Source organism: Macrotis lagotis, chromosome X (assembly GCF_037893015.1).
Source record: "Macrotis lagotis isolate mMagLag1 chromosome X, bilby.v1.9.chrom.fasta, whole genome shotgun sequence".
In the NCBI taxonomy this organism is placed as follows: Eukaryota; Metazoa; Chordata; class Mammalia; order Peramelemorphia; family Peramelidae; genus Macrotis; species Macrotis lagotis.
In genome coordinates this window covers 449,680,779-449,704,475 of record NC_133666.1, presented here as the reverse complement: position 1 = coordinate 449,704,475, position 23,697 = coordinate 449,680,779, and the positions used below count along the sequence as shown (strand labels likewise).

Sequence of the window (23,697 nt, the reverse complement as noted above, 5' to 3'; positions counted from 1 at the left end):
CTTCCAGAGTCATGGACCCTTAAAGGGGTATATAGACAGATTTCTATGGGTCCATAAATTGGATGGGAAAAAAATTTTCTAACAATAAGTCCACAGATTTGGGCAGCCTGCCAAAGGGACTCAAAGATACTTCTCTGAAGTAGAGAAACAATCTATTACTGTTTAAGTTGGACCTTTACAGAAATAATAGTGTCTACATTTAAGGAGAGAGACAAGGTGACATAATGAAAAGGTGCTGTTTTGGAATCCTGAAAATTGGTCTGGTTCCTTTCTCTGATAATATCCGAGGTACCTATTCCAACAACCTGCCTCATAGTTAAGAGAAGCAGATTAAAAGTTTTTAAAGCACTTTGCAAAACTTTAATTTTCAAAGTGATATATATATATATAAGTAGCTATGGCTATTGCTGCTATTAAAAAAGGTCTTTTTTTAGGGTCTTAATAACAATAAAGTTAGCAATTACTAGTGTTTTAATGCTGGCAAAGCATTATACACATGTTAACTTATTTGAATTCTTCAAAGGTTCTTCAAAGACATGAGTAATAATGGTTAAGTTTAACTCAACAAGCAAAGACTGACAAAAAAACTTTTGATCTACTCATTGGGTTTATCAAAATGTATCAGTTAGGGGAAGCCAGGTGGCAAAGTAGATAGAGCACCAGCCCTGGAGTCAGGAGACCCTGAGTTCAAATCTGGCCTCAGATATTTAATAATTACCTAGCTGTGTGGCCTTGGGCAAGCCACTTAACCCCATTTGTCTTGCAAAAACTAAAAAAAAAAAAAATATATATATATATATATATATCAGTTAAAAGAATTAATCATGCAAAATTAAATGTCTTATAGATAAGAAAAAATTGGAGTTATTATACCTTTTTCTTCCCTGAAATGCTAGGGTTTTTTTTTAATTATTAAAACATACGGAGGTGGCACAGTGGATAGAGCACCAGTCCTGGAGTCAGGAGGACCTGAGTTCAAATTCCACCTCAGACACTTAATACTTAAGCTGTGTGACCTTGGGCAAGTCACTTAATCCCATTGCTTTGCCCAAAAAAAACCCTAAAAAACAAAAACATATGCATAGACTTGGAGTTTGAAGGGATCTCCAAAGTTATGTAGTACAACCTATACATGAACATATACCACAAATCTATCATTAGTCAATTAGAGAAGATCTTCAACTAGGAGGAACCCACTCCCTTCTAAAGTGGCCCATACTACTTTTAGATAATTTTAATTACAGGGAAGTTTTGCTTGTTAACTATACTTTGCATCAAAGTCTAAACATTTAAGACTGACTTCTTTCTTAGTGTCTTTTTTTGAATTTCTGGGCAACCCTACACTGTAACTACTCTCTAGCTTAGAGAACATATGTATTATGTGAAATGCCCAAGAAGAAGAGTTTTAACAGTACACTGAAGGGCTATACTAAAGAACCTTAAGTCTCAAAGACTTAGGTAAGGAGACATTAAGATAACTTGATGATGGGGCAGCTAGGTGGCACAGTGGATAAAGCACCGGCCCTGGAGTCAGGAGTACCTGGGTTCAAATCCGGTCTCAGACACTCAATAATTACCTAGCTGTGTGGCCTTGGGCAAGTCACTTAACCCCATTTGCCTTGCAAAAACCTAAACAAACAAACAAAAAAAGATAACTTGATGAAAGTAAACTATATCCTTTTAAAAAGATTAAAAAGCAAGTGTTCTTGCATAAACATAAATATCAAAAACAAGAATTAGATCTTTCCATTACACAGGTAATAATCTGTTAAAGCTGCTATTGTGGAATATCAATAATGTGAATTCAAAAATTAATTTGCTCTGAAGGAAGCTAGTCCTTCCTGAATCAGACTAAAAATACTGTATGAGGGGAGAGGGGGGTGTAGAGGATAGGGAAAGGAAAGGGAATAAGGATTTTAAGAACTTTACAAATACTATTTCATTTTATACTAATTAAAATTCTGTGAGATAGGTGCCATTATTATCCCCATTTTGCAGCTGAGGAAACTGAGGCAAACAGAAGTCAAGTGACTTTCTCAAGGTCACAGAGCTTATAAGAAGCTGAGGTTAAATTTGAAGTCAGGTCTTCTTACCTCTAAGCCCAGCATTCTAATCACTGCATCATCAAGCTACAGATTATAAGCAACAATTAAAATTTAGGAAGCAGTCAATATGCTGCACACAGAAAATAACTGCTTTATGTTTGGGGAAAGTAAGATACTAACAGAAAACACTCGTACTGGTGTTAGTGAAAAGTAAGTCTATATGTAAAAACCCAAAGTCATGAAAAAACTTAAATACATTTATCTTTCTCTTTTCCTTCTATGAAGTAGACACTTATCACTTAAGTGCTTACTTTTTTTTGGCACGTGAAACAATAAACTCTTAAAGAATGTTGGGCTGAGAAGGGATTTTTTTTCTTTTCTCAAATAAATATTTAAATTATGCTCCTTGCTCCACAAGGAGGAAAACAAAGTATGAAGAGAATTAGGATCTAAGTGGATCCATAGTCATTAAGCAATCTGAGGTTTCCACCAAGCATGTGTTTGGGTATATGTGGAGTACATACTGTATGTTTCAGTGTTTCTAGTTCTAAATAGTTCTTAAAACATGTCCATTAGCAACACAGCCACAAGTAAATGAAACAAATCATGTAAACAAATTACACTCAATCCATTATTACAAATTACTGGACTTCTTGCATTTAGGCACCTGTTATGGAGACTCAACAGGTAGTTAGAAGTTAAACGATTCAGGCATACTGCCATGCTTTGTTTTTTTCAGGTCATGAAGGAAATTACAGTTTACAATAACAAATTTCAATCCCATATGGATCATCCTATGGGCTTCAAGTTTGCTATAAGAATGAAATTCCAGTATAAAATACAAAGTAATATTCACTGTATTTCTAAAGACATGTAAAATTTTAGGCACAGACATATTAAAGACACCATATACATATAAAATTCCATTACATCAAAATCCAGGAGACCTCAAATTACTAATTTGTAATTATTATGATTTGATTAAATCACATTTCAATTCTAATGAGACAAAAGTAAGAGAATTCAAAGATCTGGAGGCAGTGAATTAAAAAATTTTAAAGGTTTCTTGAATCCATTAAGAAAAAGGAGGAGGTAGTCATGCATGCATCTACCTTTATTTTCATCTGTTTTCTTCTCTAAGAGCACTGGTCTTTTTGTATTCTTCTTATAAGGTAGGGTTATTCAAATGGGATTAGATGATTAGTTTAAATGAAGAAGAGGTGAAGAATAGTTGAATGATATTTGTTACTTAATGACAAAGCAAGAAAATTGCTGCTTAGCTGTTGGTTCAGTTCCGTTCTCTTTGCCTCGTTGGGAGGCAAACAAGACCCACAGAATTATGGGGAAAAGGAATGGAGATGAATTTGTCCTCAAAAAAACCTATTTTGGTAACAGTTATGGTATGCAGAATCCTTCTTTATATTGATTGGTTATTTGTCATAATAGAATTTTATGTGTATTTTTAAATGCCAGCATAAAATAGGAAATGTAAGAAAAGGTTTTTCTTTTTAAAAGTGCTTATAACTTTCAAAATAAAATCATTTGCAACTGAAAGCTAACTACAGGTGTCTGAAAAATAAATGAAAAATATATTATCATGCATCATATTAGTTAATGGTTTTCACAAGTGCTGTTAAATAAAATATATTAACATGGTACATTATGAACTAGCAACATTTCCAAAAGAAAAAAAAAAGCTTAAACAAATTTTAAGTAACAAGATTAAAATTTTAAAAGCTCTCAATCCAAGAAACAAAAAGACTCTCACACATTTTTAGAAACATACCCGACTTCTACAGAACCTATGAGGCGATCCTCCCTTAGCAATGAATAACACAAAAAAATGAAAAGAGAAAATCATCCAAAAACTATAACTATTCATTTCCCCCTGAGATATTTAAATATATATATATACATATTTAGTTTATAAGAAATAATATGGAAGTCTAAATAATCATGTTACATTAAAAAATCCAAATATGAAATTTGTGAATTTCATATTATTTTCATGGGAACTAAACAATGAAAAGAATAATTTAAAATAAAATATAGGAATATTTTAACTATATTATCTATAACTGAAATTACATTACTTATTTTCTACAATATCATTTGAAAAAGAAATTAGAAAAAACTTCTAAACACAGCATAACTTTTCTTCAATGTCATGATTATCTATAATTAGATTCCAAGACAAAAAAAAAAGTTAATTACCTTCCATGGTTACTCCACATCAGTTTTGTAGTACAAGAATATATAAGCTAATATTTTAAATGTATGATAAATTTTTTAAAACTATATTATTGCTATTGTAAACTCTTTAGAGGGACTCATGAAAATATACTGTACAAAAAAAAGTTAAACACAAGGTAATAACATCACATGAATGCATCAAATTTTTTACACCATTAACAATATAAGAACAATGAAATTGTCCTGAAATTGTAATTCCTTACCCTCTGTTCCAGCGCTGATTGAGTCTGCTGTCTTAAAAGAGCTTTAAATGGCCCCCCTTCTTTTCCAGCACTCCCACTGCCCATTCCTAAGAAATATCAGCAAATAAATAATAACTTTGGAAACAACCAACTTTCAAAGAAATAGAAAACTTCAGTGAAATTAATTTTCTGCCATGAGTTCCCCCCTAAATTATTTTAAAATGCATCAAGCAAAATATTTTATTTAAATTAGTATCAGCAAAACAAAAAATCATATATGGTCAAATACTTCATTTTGTATACTGAAGTTTCCCTTGCAGTGAAAGTTTCCTAGTGTACTAAATAGGTTTACAATGTTTTTACAAAGTCTAAGTAGTGCAAAATTTTGGGTTAACTTCCTTTAATAATAGAAATAATGTTAAAGGGATAAATATTTGTACCCTAGAAGGTTCTCCTTTAAGAAAAATTTAATTATAAATAAGTGTCTACTGAAAATAAATTAGTTTTATGTATTTTTTCAAATACATAATCATTGTCAATAACTTCCCATATGACGTTGGGTAAAACACATAACCTCTCTGACCATCTCTTTCCTCATTTGTAAAATGGAGGTAGGTTGGATTAGTTCATCCTTCCCTACTTTAAAACTCAAAAATTCTAAAAAAACATTGATTATCATGTCAAAGAATTATATTTGGATCTATTTACTTATAGTAAATATAACAGTCACAGAGGAAATTCAATGATTGCTTCAAAATATTCTAATGAACCCAAATGTTTAAGCTATTTCAAAATAGTCTAAAATCTAAATTGTGCTCTACCATATAATTATATCTAATGATATCCATACTTTTCAAAGCTCTCTCAAAGAACTCAACACAAAATCATAAGCTATGTAGTTCTGAAAGAACTTTATTTAGCAAACATTTACCTATATTTTAAAATTTTAATGTTACATTACTTTCCCTACCTTTTCTTCTTCTTTTGATAATACCAACTGACTAAATCAGGGCAAAAGAATTATATTGGTATAGGTGAGAAGCAAGAATTTGAAACACTAACAATAGGAGCTCAATCCCACCCTATTCAAAACTGATGTACACAAGTCAGGCTTACTAAAATTCCCTATATAAGAACTAGTTTACTTGTGTAAAAACTATTATATTTTTAGCTGTTCTTGGATAAGGAAACAAAGATTAGCATATGTATAGTCCCATTCTGGTGGGGAGGTTTTCCCCCAGAAAAATTAATTCTTTTAATTTATAATATACTTTCTAGGGACTATACAATACTAACTAGAGACACAAAATAAAGATCTTTATACAAAGCATACTGAAAGCACAAAACAAAATGGATTCCTTAGAGAAAAAGACACCACCACCACCACCAAGGAATCTTAGCAGAACATTACAATGTTTATGTCAATGGAATGAAATAAGGGAAAGCGAAAATGAAAATTAGAAGCCTAATGAGACAAACTAATTTGAACAAAATAACTACATTTTCAAATGGCTGCTAACATGATAATAGGGATCCAATCATATGAATGAAGTTAATGTGAAGAGAAGTTCAAGTAAATGAGCCAAAATAGGAATCCTACTAACTGTAAGACAAAGTATGTATTCTTAGGTCTTAATTTCTTGAAAACATAAAACTTTTAAATATAATAAAAAAAATTTATGCTGTCAGCATCATTTTACAAAAAATTACCAAACATTTAAATACCCATGAGTGAACTCAGAAATTGTCTCATATGGGTTCTTTTTTTCTTTTGTAAATAAGAAAAATAGATGCTCCTTGTATAACACCCAATAATTCCTTATAAGACTACAATTACTTTGTTAAACTGTGCTTTTTTTTTAAATGGGGGGAAAAAAGCTGTTATAGTTTGAGCCTACCAGAAGCAGCCAGGAGCAACTCTTCACTGAAAGAAACACTTTTCCTCAGAACAACTGGTCTGATATGGCTAGAGTGATGAGGGGTAAGGCTAGATTCCGAGAAGAGACAGGACTTTTTAAGATGAGGGGAACCAGAAGAGATAGAGGGGGAGCTGGGACACAGGAAAATCCTAGGCCCTTGTGAGTAAGGTGCTGTGGAGGAAAGTGGTAGAGAAAAGATGTAGATTCAGAAGATGACCAGAAAAAGCAGAATAAGGAAAGCAATGATGAAACAAAACATAACATTAAAATGATTTTTTTTAAATGCAGACATACAGCCACCTTATGAAAAGTTCCCATTAGGAAACAGTAATGCCAAGACCATATAATGTCACAATGTAGATGAAAAGCATATTATACAGACTTTAAAATGAAAACATTTACTATAAGCTTTATTAGGTTCTTTAGTATTCTTTAATATCTTAATTAAGAATTAAGGATATTCTAGTCTATTTTAAATTTCTCCAAGAATATATTAAATTTAAGCTACGTTTAATTTTTAAATATAAGTACTAATTCAAATATATCAAATTTAAAATACATTTAAGGACTAAAACTTGGATAGTTATAAATTTTTAAATGTTTCTGTATGCATAAAGCAAAATGTTGCAGTACATACTACAATAACATATTTTAAGTGGGTAATACACTAAAAACTTTTAAATGGATTTATCATCTCATCAATTTGGCTAATCATTCTAATGATTTTATTTGCTATTTATTACATCACTAATAATTTTTGTTTCAGTAGGTAGATGCTTTTGACTTCAAATTAAGTCAAGCAATGTTTTATGCAAATTTAAAACACATTATCAATATTTTTAATATTTTTCTCTCTGATAAAGATGTTTTATTTTCATTCTATTATCACAAATATATTCCTATATTAAAGATCAAATGATATCCCATGAATCAAAACAACTATATGCAGTATTTTATACCTGTCTTCCAAAGGCCAACATAAAACATATTCTACTAAACTATTAACCAATTATAGAAAGAGCTAAGATAAAATCAAAAAAGTAGAGAAGCTTCCCAATGAAAGGACTAATTAATAGTTTAGATTTTGTATTCTAAATTATTTAGATTTTTTTAAAAAAGAAATAAATTTAAAACTGCCCAAATGCAAATGTTAGCCTCTACCTACAAAAAGAAAAATTATTTCCTCACTCAATCACATTTCAATTTTGATTTTTGTTCTTAAAAGAACAATCACTTCCTAGGTGGGTTTTATGTATTTTACATGTAGTATCAATTTCTATTTCTTTAAACATACATTCTCCTACATTTTTAGTTTTCTTTTAATTCTAGAAGTTGTCTCAAATTTTTTTCTGAAACCAAAAGAAATAAAATAAGCAGATAAGGAAGCCAGTAAAAGATGACTATTTTGCTAGTTGTTTGGAGACAACTACCACGTACGTCCAGCCATTAACTTTGGATACGCATTATCCTAATTAGTTCTTGTCATCAGACAGGGAATTTCTTATATGTCAACTGTCTTCATCAATCTAGTTCCATTATCTACATGAACTTTTAATCTTGGAAAGTTGCCATAGTCACTATGGCACTCTGATTGTGTCAGAAGCAAGATATGAACATAGCTTTTTCAAACTTGAAGGACAGTTCTTTATAACCTACACCAGGCTCCCTCTCTGAGTAGCCATATACACTAAGAGAAACATGAAGATATAGATTGATTTATTTAAATAAATTTCAAGGAATATAACAGACTCAGGTAAAATCAAATAATTAAAGTATCAACTATATTGTCTACCTTTTTTTTGACATTTATGAAACTTAAAATATGTTACTGTTATGAGGCAGTAATAGACAACCCAACTGAAAAAAATATATATAATGCACTGCATAAATTTATAAACAAAATATGTCTAACTCCTTAGTTCGAAGAAAATAAAAATAAAAGCTAAAAAGAAATGTTTCTAGGCATCTATTTAAAATTGAATTATAAAAAGTTTTTATTGGTCCAGTTCAGTTATGAAATAGAACCTATAAAGAGGGAATTTAGGAATCAATCCATCAATCCCTAAAGAAACATCTTCTAAACTATTTGAAAACAACACAGGAAAACCAGTTAATACTAAAAATTAATTTGCTCACTGGTTCCTATGCTACATAAAATAATCATACATTTGGGTTCTTAGGATGACAAAGATAGAGGACATAATTAAAATTTTGGTACATGTGTGTGAAGATTCTTTGGTATAAACACACTATCTGGTAAGTTTAAATGGTTAAAAATCAGACAAACCAAAATATTTGACGAGGAAAAAAAATACAAATTCACTTAATTTTTTTCAAATTAGATGCAATCAAAGGGACAGCTATACAGGGCAGCTAGGTGGCTCAGTGGATAAAGCACCAGCCCTGAAGTCAGGAGTACCTGGGTTCAAATCTGGTCTCAGACACTTAATAATTATCTAGCTGTGTGGCCTTGGGCAAGCCACTTAACCCCATTTGACCTTGCAAAAAAAAAACCTAAAAAAAAAGGGACATCTATGTAGCACAGCAGATAGAGCAACAGTGCTGGACTAAGAAGGACCTGAGCTCAAATCCAACCTCAGAAGCTTAATACTTACTTAGCTGTGTAACCTTGGGCAAGTCACTTAACCCTACTGTCTAATAAAACTTAAAAAAATTAGATGCAATATATTTTTTTCCAAGTAGAAAGAATTGAAAGCCAGTATCTACTACTTTAATTTCTTAAACTCTAAAACACCAGCTATTGTTAAAGAAACTGCCTCTGCACAAAGATGAAAAGGGAACTTTTCAAAGCTCATGAAATAAAATCTACAAGATCTAACCAATTTTGAAAGAATTTTTACATTTGGAATATTACTTGAAGGCATAGCAATTTAGATTCAGAACAAATACTCAGGAGTTGTGGATGTGAGCTTCAGCACAGGCCTTGGAACTACATGAAATGATGTTACCTTAAAGTTCTAATAAAAAGAAAAACTAAAAGCTACTCATTCTTTTAAACCTCTACAATCCTCACTATGATTTTTATACCAACTAACATACTATATATTTTAAGCCTAATCAATTTCCCTTTAGAGAACAATAACTTTTCATGACTTCAAGTCTCTTCTGTCAGCAATTTTAGTTTGGGCCCCATTTATTTTAGAATCATTAGGGCAAAAGTGCCATAGGCAGATGTCTTAAACTTTTATTATACTACGACTTAAATTGCCAAGTGTTTTAAACATGATAGATGATCTAAAGAAATGTATGTACTTTCTTGTTAAATTCTGAACTATTAATTAACAAACTGAATTATTTTTACCTGCAGCATGATGTGAAAATAAAGATCAGAAAACTCAGGTTTCTTTTCAAGTAAGCATCAAAATTGCTTTCTCAATTTGTGTTCTCTTTAATGATTTCATTTATTAAATCTAACTCAGCTTAAAAAAAAAGTTTAAAAAAAAAATCACAAGTATTTCCTTTATTCTTGAAGCTTCCATACTTTTAAAATTAGATTTGATTTCAAGGAGTAAGACAAAATGATACAAAAGCTATTTTTAAAAATGTGGATTAAATCACATTGAAAAATGTCCCAGATCAAAATGCAGTTTATAAAAATCCTATCACCCCAATTCTTTTTTCCTCCAATTTCTTAAAATATTTTTGTTAGTCTTTTTTTTTTGGTCTATCCTAGAGATGAAAAAATAATCAATGACTAACTCCCCCCAAAAATTCTAAGCAAATTTTGACAAAATAGGGGACCAGGGTAAGGAATGAATGGAAGGAGCAAGGAGCTTTTGAGAGGGGAAAGATAAGAATTCAGAAATATGCAAAAACAACTGGAGCAAAAATGGTATTTTTCTACCTTATAGGATAGAACAAGCAAACTTCAAAACTAACGATAATATATCACTTATTAATGTGACACTACCATCCCAGAGGGATTTGTAGGTGTTGTTTTGTAATATTTTGAATTTTATAGGATTAAATTCAGAATGAGGTCTTTAAAAAGAACATAGATAAATCCAAAAATATATTTATTACATGAGGAATTTGATTTCACATTTTTACTAATAAGTTAACTCTTCAACTACCTAATACGTTTTAATAAAATGTGATTCTAACAAATTATAGTATTAAACAAAATATCTATAGGTAAAATGAGAATTGTGTTTGTTATCCAATTTCTCACTTAAACTATCAAAAAAGCTTAAACCTCTGAGCTATCAACCTAGGTGGCAGAAATCACATCAAATTAATTCCTGCCTTGTAAAAATATATTCATATTTTAATTGTGACAGTCAAAAATTATTAGTGCTGGCATCATTTTTATTAAATTATATGCCAAAAGCAGAAGAAAAAGTTTGGATGAAAAGCCAACAAGAACAGAACCAAATTATAAAAGCGGGTGGAAGCGCCTTACCAGTTTTGGGTGTCAAACTCAAATCTGTGTCAGAAGAAGAGGACTGTCGACTGTAGGACTTGGAAGGTGAAAAGGAATAAGTTTGATTTTTCAGAGGGGTGGAGGGTCCTGATGAGTGAGTATTGGGATTGGGATCTTCATTGAAGGGAATCCTGCCAGAAGAAGGTGGAAAGATATTAAGCAATCATGTGCCCAAAGGATCTGGCTGATGGCAGCATGATCCAAACACCAGGATGGGATGGGTTGGGGGTTGGGCCAGCAGTCATTTCTTAAGGGTAAAGCTGGGAATGAGGTCAAAGACAAAGAATTTCTATTTACCCATTCAGTACTCTTCAGATAAATATCTGCACTGAAACAGTTAACGAGCCAAGTAAAAGGCATGAAATGTCAGACTCAGGGAAAAAAATATACCAAAGAGAAATAACCAAAGAGAATAAATACATGGTTGAAAATATTTTCAAATAAACAATGCTTTTTGATTCCAGTTACAAAAGAAAAAAATGATGATGACTGCAAATGATGTGTGTAAATATACCCAAATATACTGATATTTGCACACATATATATCTTCCAAAAAAAAAAATGTTTCCTTATCCTATAGCATCAAGAGTGCCACAGCTAAAAACAAAGCAATGAAGAAAATGGATATAGCCACACTGAAACATTTCTGTTTCGTGCAGAATCACTGCTTACCTGTTCTCCAACAAGATCTCTTCCATAGAATTACACAAGCCATACTTAAAAGGTTTTATAAAAGAAGAAACAGAAGACATAGATCATTTGGACAAAAATTAGTTTTCTGCCCAATCACAATTCTGGTGTCCAAGTAAAACCAGAAAGCAAATGCAAAAGTTACAAATTGGAGTACACCACTGTAAATTTATAAGAGAGAACAATTTGAAAACAAGTGTATGGACTATGGAAGAGACTTTGGAAGTGAAAAGGACACTTTCTCTTCCAAACAACTATAACCTCTGTTTTATCAGTTGAATACAGTAGTTCTTCACCGACAGCAGGACTTCCAGTGAGAAAAGGAAGGAGAAAAGATTTGAGGTACCTGCCTACACTGCCTGCCTGCCTGCCCTGTGCGACCACTCTGCCTGTGGCCTGTCTCCCCAGCTCCTGAGTCTGAGCAGTCTCGTACCAGTGTAGATGAGAGTGGGAACAGACACAGAGAAGTTCTGAGTAAGTCGTGAGCCAGTAGCAGTGTGAATTGGGCTGTTGTGAGTCGAGCGGCATCCATGGCTTGGAGGGTGAACCAGCGGAGACCTGAGAGAATTTGCAGTCAAGGTGGAAGAAAAGAAAACAATATATACAACAGATTGCAAAGTTACGTTAAAATGATTGCAGCGTGCTTTAGTTAGAAGAGAGCACACATTTTTAAGCAGCTCCTAAGAATTATAAATCCCTAACATGCAAAAGACTAGATGAAAACCCAAAAGGGGGAAAAGAATAGATACACATTAGCTAAAGATATGTTTTAGTCAAAATTTTTAAAGGAAAAGTTAATAAACTCTGAGCTTTGATAAGAGAATTAGGCAGAAAGTAAACTATATTTTCCTGCTTAGTTGAATGTAAGATTTTGTCTCTATAGTTGCTTTAAAAATAAACAATTCACCAAAAAGAAAAGTTTCTCTTTACCTTCATCATCAGTGACCTCACGGTACAAACTTTATGGGAGGAAAAAAACCCATAAAACTGAAAAGTTAAATACAAAGAGCTAAATCATATTACATCTTTGAAATTAGTAACCCTATATACTTATGTTACTTATACAAATTCTTAAAGAAAATTTTACATATGTTTGATTAAAAGAAAACTTTCCAAAGAATATTTTCTATATGGGGGGGGGCACCAAAGAATATGAAGGAAAAATACCATGACAGTTTAGGAAAAAAGAGAATTCTAATCAAGAAAATGTTTAAGTTGTATCTATAAGAATAAACATCTTGATGCATATTATATATATTATTTTAAAGCTGGTGACACCATACATAGAGCAAAAAAAAAGTACTATGTCTCAAAATGCATGATGCAACAAAAATGCATCATCAATTAAGACAATAATTTCTAAAATTAATTACTCCTTGTATGAAAGGACAATTTAAATTCAATTTTGTGAGATACGACTTAGCACTCTAAATCAGTAAATATAGTATACATGTAGTAAAATATATATATATATAAAATATAATAAAAACTTTTATTAGTAAAAAATATGATATATGTTCATCTAATAAAATTTTAACTTAAAAAAGACTTACATGTCCTGGATTAAAAAAAGGATCTACAGGCTATAAATATTTGTAAATGGTACTAAGCAATTTATTTGCTTTTTTCACTAATGCAACACTAAAAAAATTTTTTTAGGCTCTTATGAATAAACACTGAAAAAAATATACTGTCATAGTCTAAAAAGCCCAACTTCCACTGACCTTATTTTATGGTCCTTTAACACATATTCAACTAACATTATATGGTTAGAAGTATTATCACAGAATAGTAATTCTCAAAAATAATCTAGTACTGATGGCTGCAATGGTCTTCAATATAGTTTGCAAGCTAATATTCCTGCCTTTTATAACATGTGAGTGCTCATATTCTTATTGTTAGTATGCTTCAATTATACTAGGTATATAACAATTGCACTTATTTGGCATTCCAACAACAGAAGCCACCAAAATAATTTCTTGGGGGGGTCTCACTTTAAAAAAATAGATGAGGTCAATGGTCTGTATTATTTTATTCGGTTAAAATGGAACAAAACTACAACTATAAACAAAAAAATCTTACAATGGAAAATTCTACTCCCCCAAAATGAATAATGTACAACATTACATTTAGTGATATATATGTACTACTGTAATATACTGATGAAAGGAATTAAAAATTTGACTTTCTTGATTGAAGACAAACATGTTAAGGAGTGCTTTTTACAATATAATTTTTTTAAGTGCAGTAAAAACATAGAAAAAGGATTCTACTGCCTTAGGTTCACCTCTTCCCCCTATAAATTTTCTCTTGTGATCTCACCAACTCTCATATATTTAATTATCATTTGTTAGTAGATGAATCAACTATCAATATATCCAGTCCCTGTTCTCTTTTCTGAACTTCAATTTCACATCACCAGTTGACTAAGGTATATTGCAAATGCAACATTTCCAAAACTTCCAAAATCCAGCCCTTTTCCAAAACTGACTATTTTTGTACTATCAAGCCTACAAAGATACATTCTCCCAAGCGTAAACCTTGGCATTATACTCAACTTCTCAAACTCTCTCATTTCATTTATCAAATCAATTGTCAAATCTTGCCATTTCTAATTCTACATCTCTCACAGTTAACCTTAGATAAGGCTCTCATCTAGATTACTCATCAGCCTCCTAATTAATGCTATTTCAGTCCCTGTTCCACGTGATGTTCAAGTAATTTTCGGAAAGTTCAGATCTAAACATGTTACTACTACACTTAAGCAGCACTAGTTTCCTAATGCCACCAAATGCCAATCAAATATAAAGTTCTTCTCATCTTTGATCTAACCTATCCTTTCCTCCCTAATTTTAAGTCCCTCCCTCTCCAGCACTCTGTGATTGAGCTACATTGGTCTCCTCTCTTTTTCTCACCCATGATGGTCTATTTCCAGTCTCTAGGTCTGATTATCTGCCATGCTGGAATATACTTCCTTCCAAGCCTCATGTATGATCCAACTAAAGCCCTGGATCACCATGCAATCTTTCCTGACCTCTTCCTCCCCCAACTGCCACTACAGATTATCTTGAATGACACTAATTTGTATTTATCTGTCTTTGTTCTCTTCATAATAACTCCATATTCACATACAGAGGTCCTGCTTTCCTGTATGAAATATAATCTCCTCGAGAATAAAGACTGCTTCCACAGCCTGCATTTATAACCCCATGGTCAGCATGGTTCCTGATACAAAGCAGACATCTAAAAATGTGTGCTGGCCAACAAGCTATTACTTTGTTCAAACTATTTAAAAAATCCAACAAGCTTCTGAGACAGAAGAGCAATAAATTCAAATGAAATTAACTTTTAATACAAATTTGAGATTAAAGTAAAGACCTTGGACTTATAAAAATACAAAAGCATTTCATTTCTTAATTGCATACACAAATATGTTGAAGTCTAAAGCATCCTTGGGTAAAGATTATGGAAACATCATTAATTTATAATGAAGATCTTTGGCACTACATGTGCATTCTAAACCCTTCAAACTAAGATAAAGCCATATTTTGCCTAATAATGCTTTGTTATATTAGGGACCCAGCATAGTTATGGCTGGATATTCATGGCATGGAATTTTATAGAGGTTTCTAAATTATTAAGCTATCAGAAATACAAAGAAGGAAGTTTAAAACATCGGGTATTCTGAAAAATTACATGTATTTTTATATACTTTTCAGAAATGTTCTCAATTGCAAATGTCTTAATCCCTTCACAGTATATAGGTATTTCCCATTTTATTCGAATTCACTAAGTAGAAACAGAAAATTGGGGAAAAAATTCAGACTACAGTCCTCAAAGACTCCAATTAATAGGATTCAAGCAAATATATAAAATTTGTTTCCTAGTTAGTAATTTAACACTTCAACCACAAGATGTAGAGGTAATGTAGCCATCTCCTAACTTTCTGTGTACTATAATCCACATGAAACAAGGATAAGCATTAGAGATACAACAGTCAGAACTTTAATGCAATGAGTTCATTGCAAGCAAACGAACAAGACGGAATCATAATGTTTCTTTCAGGATCATTTTGTGACAAGAAAACCCAACACCATTTGCTGTTACACTGCCACTTTGTAAAGGACAGTTAAACGAGCCATAATCTGAAGTAATAGCTTTGCCAGTTCCTGGATATAAAACCTTAGACAAATCACTTCATCTTCAGTTTCCTCAGTTAGGAAATGGTGAGCTGAAGTGTTTTTTACAGTTTTAAATTTTATGATGTTAATCTCAAGAGATGGAAAAACTAGGTTCCTCTACCCTCATTAAAAGGGTCAAATTTTAAAATAATTCGATAGATCTGCTAAAGAAGTAGTCAAAAGAAAAATGAAAAGTCTATTTAATGGTTCTTGATGGTTTCTTAACTAACCTCTTCACACTGTATTGCAGAAGATCTCTCCAGCATATGGATCAACCTAGCCTGTTGCCTCTACATTATCATAAAGAGAACACAGATCAACAACCAAAGAGTTTTTAAAATCTATCAGAAAACATGTGAAACACAATCCATAAATAGTCTTTAAGGACAAAGTATTTAGTCCAAAATTAAGTTTGAAGAGGAAAGTGTTCTACAATACATATCAGATACTGACAGTGAATTCTGACAGGAAATCATTATGTTAATAAAAAGTGCTGGTTCACCCTACTGGCCATGTTTAAAATAAAGTGAATATGTACAGAAAAAAAGATGAACAGCATTCTCCATTAAAAGTTACGCACTTACATACTTACTCTTTCATTTCTTTGGATGGGGAATTGCATGCAGGAAGGAATGCTGCCGTGCTACTTAATTTATCCAGAGTACAGGCTGTTCCTATGGCTCGCACCACTAATCCAGATTCTCCTTCAAGATCAAAACACTGCAAATACCCAACTACGGCATTTCCTCTCATTTCAAGTACTTTCAAACCAATCTTCCTTTGTAGTTCACCTATAAAACAGAAGGGGGAAAAAAAACCCTAAAACTCTTAAAAAGGCAATCAATTCCTGTTTTACAAAACTGAATTGTTAATACATTATTGAAATGTTAATGGTTAAGAATCAAAGAATCACAAATTTAGACTTGGAAGAAACTTTTTATATCAATTAGGTCAAACTAATTTTATCAATGGGGCAAAAAACAGAAAAAATTATCAGTTAAAGGGGCAGTTAGATGGCTCAGGGACTAGAGCACTGGCCCTGGAGTCAGGAGGACCTGAGTTCAAGTCCAACCAATAATTGCCTTGCTGTGTGACCATGGGCTAGTCACTTAATCTCACTGCCTTGCAAAAACCAAAAAAAAAAAAATTATCAGTTAAACTTCTAAATAAAATTATTATAATCTTTGTCAAAGTGCTTTAACCAATTTAAATAATTACTTGCTTAAACAGGTCAAAATTTAGTTACTTGATGTACTCGTATGCCGTATCTTTTTCTTCATTATCAATCTAGCTTTTTACTAATTCTGATCTTGGTCTGACTATAAAATTAATTCATGTTGAAATGTTTATTGATGATTAAGCTCACAATAAAAAAATTAAATTTTGAGGGCATCTAGGTGGTGCAGAGGATAGAGCACCAGGCCTGGAGTCAGGAGGACCTGAGTTTAAGACATTTAATAATTATCTAGCTTGTGACCTTGCACAAGTCACTTAACCCCACTGCCTTGCAAAAAAAAAGGAAAAGAAAATTTCAAAAATATGACTTAAAATATAATCAACTCTGTTGTTGTGATTATTATAACCTTTACTAAGTATTCATAATGATGATTCTTTGTAATCTATAAGTCTATAGTCGCTCTTATTCCTCCTACCTGATCATCAATATTTTCTCCCATTTCTACCTTTGTACTGAAATCATCAAGTATCAAGATGGATGATTTAATCTAGAAGAATCATAGCACATATTTCACAGAAACTTATCACTGAAAAAGTCATGTTAGACTTCTTGTAAATATATACAATGATGAACACAAGGAAAGATGATCAAATGCCTAATGATATATTTCTTGTTGTCTGACTTTAAAATAAAGCCAACTCACTAAAATTCTTTGTTGAATTTTCCAAGAAGTATATGTGATCAATTTAGCAGCAATTTCTAGGTGACAGAGTGGACAGAGCACTGGCCTTGGATTCAGGAAGACAGGAGTTTTAATCCAGCCTCAGACAATTACTAGCTGTGTGACCCTGGGCAAGTCACTCAACCCTGATTCACTTGCATCCAGGGTCATTTCCAGTCATCCTGCTTCATATCTGGCCACTGAACCCGGATGGCTCTGAGAGGCTGGTGAATTAGCACAGCCCCTCACTCAAATCCAATTCATGTGCTTGTCTTGGCATCACCTCCCTGATGTCATAGTCTTTTTACAAAATGAAAGACAAACAGCAGCAATTTCTATCTATTACAGCAAAAGCATTAAGCATGATTATGATTCAGTTCCTCCTGTGTTCATCACTGGTTAAGGATTTCACATTTAGAGTACCAACAATTAAAATTTATAGGTGGTCTAATAATTGCATGATTCTGAGTATCCATTCCTTTTCAACCACTCTACAAATGCTGGAGATTTGGAAGGGGATAACAGAGAACTAAGGGGCATTTTTTTTCCTTCGCTTTTTGCATGGGTTGCCAAAAGATCAAGATTTCAACAGCAAGTAGTAAGGCTTATTTGTGATGAGTTTCTTTGTACTTAGCTAAGGTAGTCCTTAGAAAGTAACCTTAATATACTGCCAAGACTATCCTAAAACTAATATGATCATGTCAGTCCCTCACTTAAAAGTGTGCAGTCAGTGACTCATTATTATTTCTGAGGTAAAAAACAAACTTCTGATACTCAGGAGGGTTAGGTTGGTAAAAAGATCCAGAAATATCAATGAAGTAAAAATAAAGGACAAATAAACTTTGAATCATAAGTAACAGAATAAGGCCTAGGACACATCTGAAACTCCCCTTACACTAACACTGATCCATTAGTTGATACCCTTTAGGCACTATTGCTCACGAAGTTCATAATTCACCTAACCATATTATCATCTAGTCTACATTTCCTCATTTTCATAATCCTGAACTGGAAAAGAGATCAAAGGATCATCTAATCTAGAATTCTGAACTTATTTGGGCAGGTATACAGACAAGTTATCATTATGTCTATTTTGTAGACACAGCCCAGAGAGGTTAGATGACTTGTCTAAGGTTACATATATGTCACAAGTTTACCAGAAAGTAAATGAGCTTAGCTTAGTTACATTTGTTTTTAATAAACTTAAAGTAGCTTATAGTGATAGAGAAAATGATTAAAAAGCTCTTATTTTTCTTACTCTTTTTCAAGTTCCACAAGAAATGAAAAAACATTTATTAAGCACTTTTTTTATCACAAAGCACTGCATTAAGTTCTAGGGATGAAAAGAGAAAAAAATAGTCATTGTTCTAAAGAAGTTCAGATTCCAATGGGGGAGATCACGGAGGTTTCGGCAGCAAGTGAGAAGGAAAAGTCCAGTGGTGCTGTGGGCAAAGCAGATGGTAAAACATCTCTGCTAAAGTCAGATAATAACTGTTTCTGATATTGAGGTATGTGATGGTACCAAGGACTTAGATGGAGAGACTCTCTTTTCTGCATTTTTCATCAACAAGCACCTAGGGGCTGCAGCCCTTGAAGAAGTAGCCACCAAATACTTCTCTGCAGGAAACTCTGGATGACTGTTGGCTGCAGGGTGGGGGAGGTGTAAACAGAGCAGAGTCAGTATTTGGGGAACTCCAATATTTTCTGTGTTCTTAGGTTTACCTGCCCATTGGTGGCAACTGTGGTAGCAGTGGTGTTGGAGTAACAAGGTCCTTCTGCACATGGGTTGCTCCCCTCAATGACTGCTGCAAGGGACAGACTAGAAATAGAATCACTGTTATGGGGGAGTGGTAAACCTCTTTCTCTTGGTCTCAGGGTTCTGAACTTCTCCACCAGAGGAACTGATGAAAGAGGAAAATGCTAATTTTTGTTTTTGCTATTTCAACTAGGCTAGCCTGACTATCCTATCAGAGGCAGATAGTAGTGTTGGTGCTGGCCTTTTCCAAAGTAGGGGTCTTTTCCACAAAGAGACTTATTTGTTGGAAATTATTAAGAAATAGCATAGTGTAGGGGACAGCTAAGTGGTTCAATGGATAGAGCACCGGCCCTGGAGTCAGAAGTACCTGAGTTCAAATCTGGCCTCAGACACTTAATAATTGCCTGGCTGTGTGATCTTAGACAAAGTCGCTTAACCCACTTCCTAGCCCCCCCCCCCAAAAAAATATATATATATAGCATAGTGTAATGGGAAAAGTACTAAACTCAAGAATCAGAAAATTAGGGTTCTGCTTTCAACTTTTTTTTAACCTGAGCCAAAAATCATACTGTGAGAATATAACATTTCTAATAGTTATTTCCACAAGTTGTCTCAAGGAGTCATTGTAAGAAAAGGAATTTGTAAAGCAGAGCTATACAAATATGAATAATCACTATTATTGCTAACAACTTTAGTTTTTACTCCTTTTTTCTTTTTCTTTTTTGCAATACTCTATCCATTGTGCCACCTACCTGCCCCTTTTACTTCTTTTTTATGAATATGCTGATATCCCTTTTTTGACATGTCACACAAAAACCATGTACAAGTTCTATTTGTAATAATCATAAGAAAGGAAAATAATAACATTTAGTACTATTTAAATATCCATCATGATATTCTTTCTTAAATATTTAATACTGAGGCGGAGTCAAAGATGGCAGAGTAAAGGCAGGGACTTGCCCAAGCTCTCCCACAACCACTGCAAGTACCTTTAAATTATGACAAATTCTAAAGTGGCAGAACCCATAAAAAGACCGAGTGAAACAATTTCCCAGCCCAAGACAACCTGGAAGATCTACAGTAAGGTGTTTTGCCTTGGTGTAAGAAAGGACCTACAGTGCAGCCCAGATAATGCCAGAGTGAACTGGCCCCAGTCATCCAGGAACAGACTGTTGGGCAACTGAGTCAGGGGCAGCAGAGGTGGCTTCTAGACCTTTTGAAACAAAGAATGCCAAGAACAACTTGAAGGTCAGCTGGAAAGGTCTGCCAGAGTAAAAATGGACCATAATCCAGCACAAGCCTCAGCAGCGCAGACCAAGAGCAGGCCTCAGGAGCCACTGAATAGGTAGCAGCAGCAGCAGAAGCAGCTTCTTTAGGCCTTCTCAGCCCATGGATGGTAAGGAAGTCCAAAGGAGATAACGGGAGTTTTTGCTATCACTGAGGCAGGACTTCACTACTTTGCCCATGCTCAGATCTGGGTCACAGTCTGGAGCCCCGATCCCAGAAGAGGAGCAGAAGGACAACAGAGCTTACTGCCACAGCAGAGCAAGGACTTTCCTCACAGGTCCAGGGCAGAAAGGAGTGCTTATGGTCATCTACAGACCAGAGCACAGGCCAGGAGTATGATCAAAAACTCTTCTTAGATCCTAATACCTGAAAGAATTGAAAGCTTGAAGGTCCCTAAAAAGAACCTGTGAAAACAATTGCAAAACCCTCAAAAGCTTGGGACAGTGCCCATCCTGGAAGCAGAGCCCCACCTTAACATGTCAAAAAAGGGACATAAAATTAAATTGAAGAATTAAAATCAAGCCATAGGCTGGGGAAATCAGCAAACAGAAGAAAAAACATCACACTTTTGATAGTTACTGTGATCATCAGGAAGATCAAAATATACACTCAGAACATAACAAAATCTGAACCCAAAGCTTCCAAGAAAAATATGAATTGGTCTCAGGTTAGAGAAGAGTTCAAAAAAGATTTTAAAGATCAAGTAAGGGAGATAGAGGAAAACTTGGGAAGAGAAATGAGAGTGATTCAAAAAAATGAAAACAGTCAGCAGATTTGGTGAAGGATATTAAAAAAATCTGAAGAAAATAACATCTTAAAAACCAGACTTGGTCAAAAGGAGTACAAAAAGTCAATGAGGGGAAGAATGCCTAAAAAAGCAGAATTGGCCAAATGGAAAAGAAGATTCAAAAGCTAAGTGAAGAAAAGAATTCCTTAGAGTATAGAATGGAGTTGGAGAAAAGGTAAGCTGGTGACTTTGTGAGAAATCAAGAAACAATAAAATAAAGCCAAAAGAAAAAAACTAGAAGAAAATATGAAATATTCTATTGGAAAATCAACTGACTAAGAAAACAAATCCAGGAGAAATAATTTGACTGAGGCAGCTAAGTGGTGCAATAGATAGAGCACCAGCCCTGGAGTCAGGAGGACCTGAGTTCAAATCCAGCCTCAGACACGTAATAATTGCCTAGCTGTGTGACCTTGGGCAAATCACTTAACCCCATTACCTTGGAAAAAAAAAAGCAAGAAAATTATTGGACTACCTGAAAGTCATGAGCAAAAAAAAAAGACCCTAGACATTTTTCTAGAAATTATCAGGGAAAGCTGCTCTGATATTCTAGAAATAGAGGGTAAAAACAGAAATTGAAAGTATCTACAAATGACCTCCTGAAAGAGATCCCAACATGAAAACTTCCAGGAATGTTACAGTCAAACTTCAGAGCTCCTAGATAAAGGAGAAAATGCTGCAAGCAGCCAGAAAGAAACACTTCAGTATCCTGTAACCACAGTCAAGATAATACAAGATTTAGCAACTTCTACATTAAGAGATCATAGGGCTTGGAATATGATATTCCAGAAGGCAAAAGACTACTCTACAAAACTGAAAATACTCTTTCAAGGAAACTATGGACATTCAATGAAATAGGGGATTTTTCAAACTTCCTTGATGAAATGACCAGAGGTGAACAAAAAATTTGATCTTTAAAGACAAGACTCAAGTGAAACATGAAAAGGTAAACAGGAAAGGCAAATCTGAGGGACTTAAAAGTGCTGAACTGCTTATATTTCTGTATGGGAAGATGATTCTGCCAACTTGTATGAACTTTCTCAGCTATTAGGGTAGTTAGAAGGGGCATATATAGACAAGGCACAAGTAAGCATCGAATTTGAAGGTATAATACATTATAAAGATGAAGTTAAGGGGTGAGAGAAGAATGTACTGGGAGAAAAGGAAAAGGTGAGGTAGAATGGGGCAAGTTATTTCACATAAAAGAGGCAAGGAAAAGTTTTTGCAGTGAAGTGGAAATTGCAGTGGAGTGGAAAAGAGGGGAGATGAGGGAGATGAGATAAGATGAGTAAGCCTTACTCTCATCAGAAATGGCAAAGAGAAGGAATAACACACATACACTCTCAATTGAATATAGAAATCTATCTAACCTAAAGGAAAATAGGAGAGGAAAGGGATGGGATTAAGGGGGCAAAGGGTAGGTGATAGAAGAGAAGGAAAATTGTGGAAAGGGGTAGTCAGATGCCAAACATTTTTGAGAAGGAACAGGGTGAGAGGAGAGAGAGAATACAATAAATAGGGAGTGGGGGAATAGGATGAAGGGAAATACATTAGCTTTATAACTATGGGGGGAAAATACTGAAACAAGTTTCTCTGATAAAGAACTCATTTCTCCAATACAGAGAACTGAGTCAACTTTATATAAAATAAGAGTCATTACCCAATTGATAAATAATCAAAAGGTATGAACAGTTTTCAGATAAGGTTATCAATGCTATCTATTTAAATATTTTTTTCAAAAATGTCCTAACTCACTATTGACAGGAGAAATGTAGTTTGGAACAATTGTGAAGTACTACCTTATACCTATTAGATCAGTTAATAGGGCAGAAAGAAAAAAATGTCAAATGTTGGAAGGGAAGTAGGGAAAATGAGACATTAATACACTATTAGAGCAGTTGTGAAATTCAACCATTCTGTAGAGCAATTTGGAACTATGCCCAAAGAGCTATAAAACCACATCTACCCTTTGACCTAGGAATGCTATATTCCAGAAGAGATGAAAAACAAGAAGGAAAAGGACTTCTATATATAAGAATATTTAGAGCAGCTCTTTTCTGGTGGCAAACAATTGGAAATTGGGGCCATCAGTTGGGGGATGACTGAAAAAGATATGATTAGGATGAAATGCTATTCTGTCATTTTAAAAAAGGTTCAATAGGATGCTCAGTAAAAATTTACTGAGCAGATGCAATGGGAAATGTACTAGATACAAAGTAACAACAATGTTGTAGGCTAATCAGCTGTAAATAACT

General features: G+C 33.5%; 1 protein-coding gene across 1 annotated transcript in view; it reads right to left on the bottom strand.

The window, feature by feature from the left end:
• The window catches only part of LOC141501401 (C2 domain-containing protein 5-like), a 119,466-nt gene that overhangs the window by 68,679 nt on the left and 27,090 nt on the right, over positions 1-23,697 (bottom strand). Inside the window, 5 exon segments of the mRNA XM_074205317.1 lie at positions 3,832-3,864; positions 4,502-4,587; positions 6,379-6,570; positions 10,823-10,974; positions 16,307-16,505. Coding sequence (XP_074061418.1) covers positions 3,832-3,864; positions 4,502-4,587; positions 6,379-6,570; positions 10,823-10,974; positions 16,307-16,505 — 662 coding nt within the window.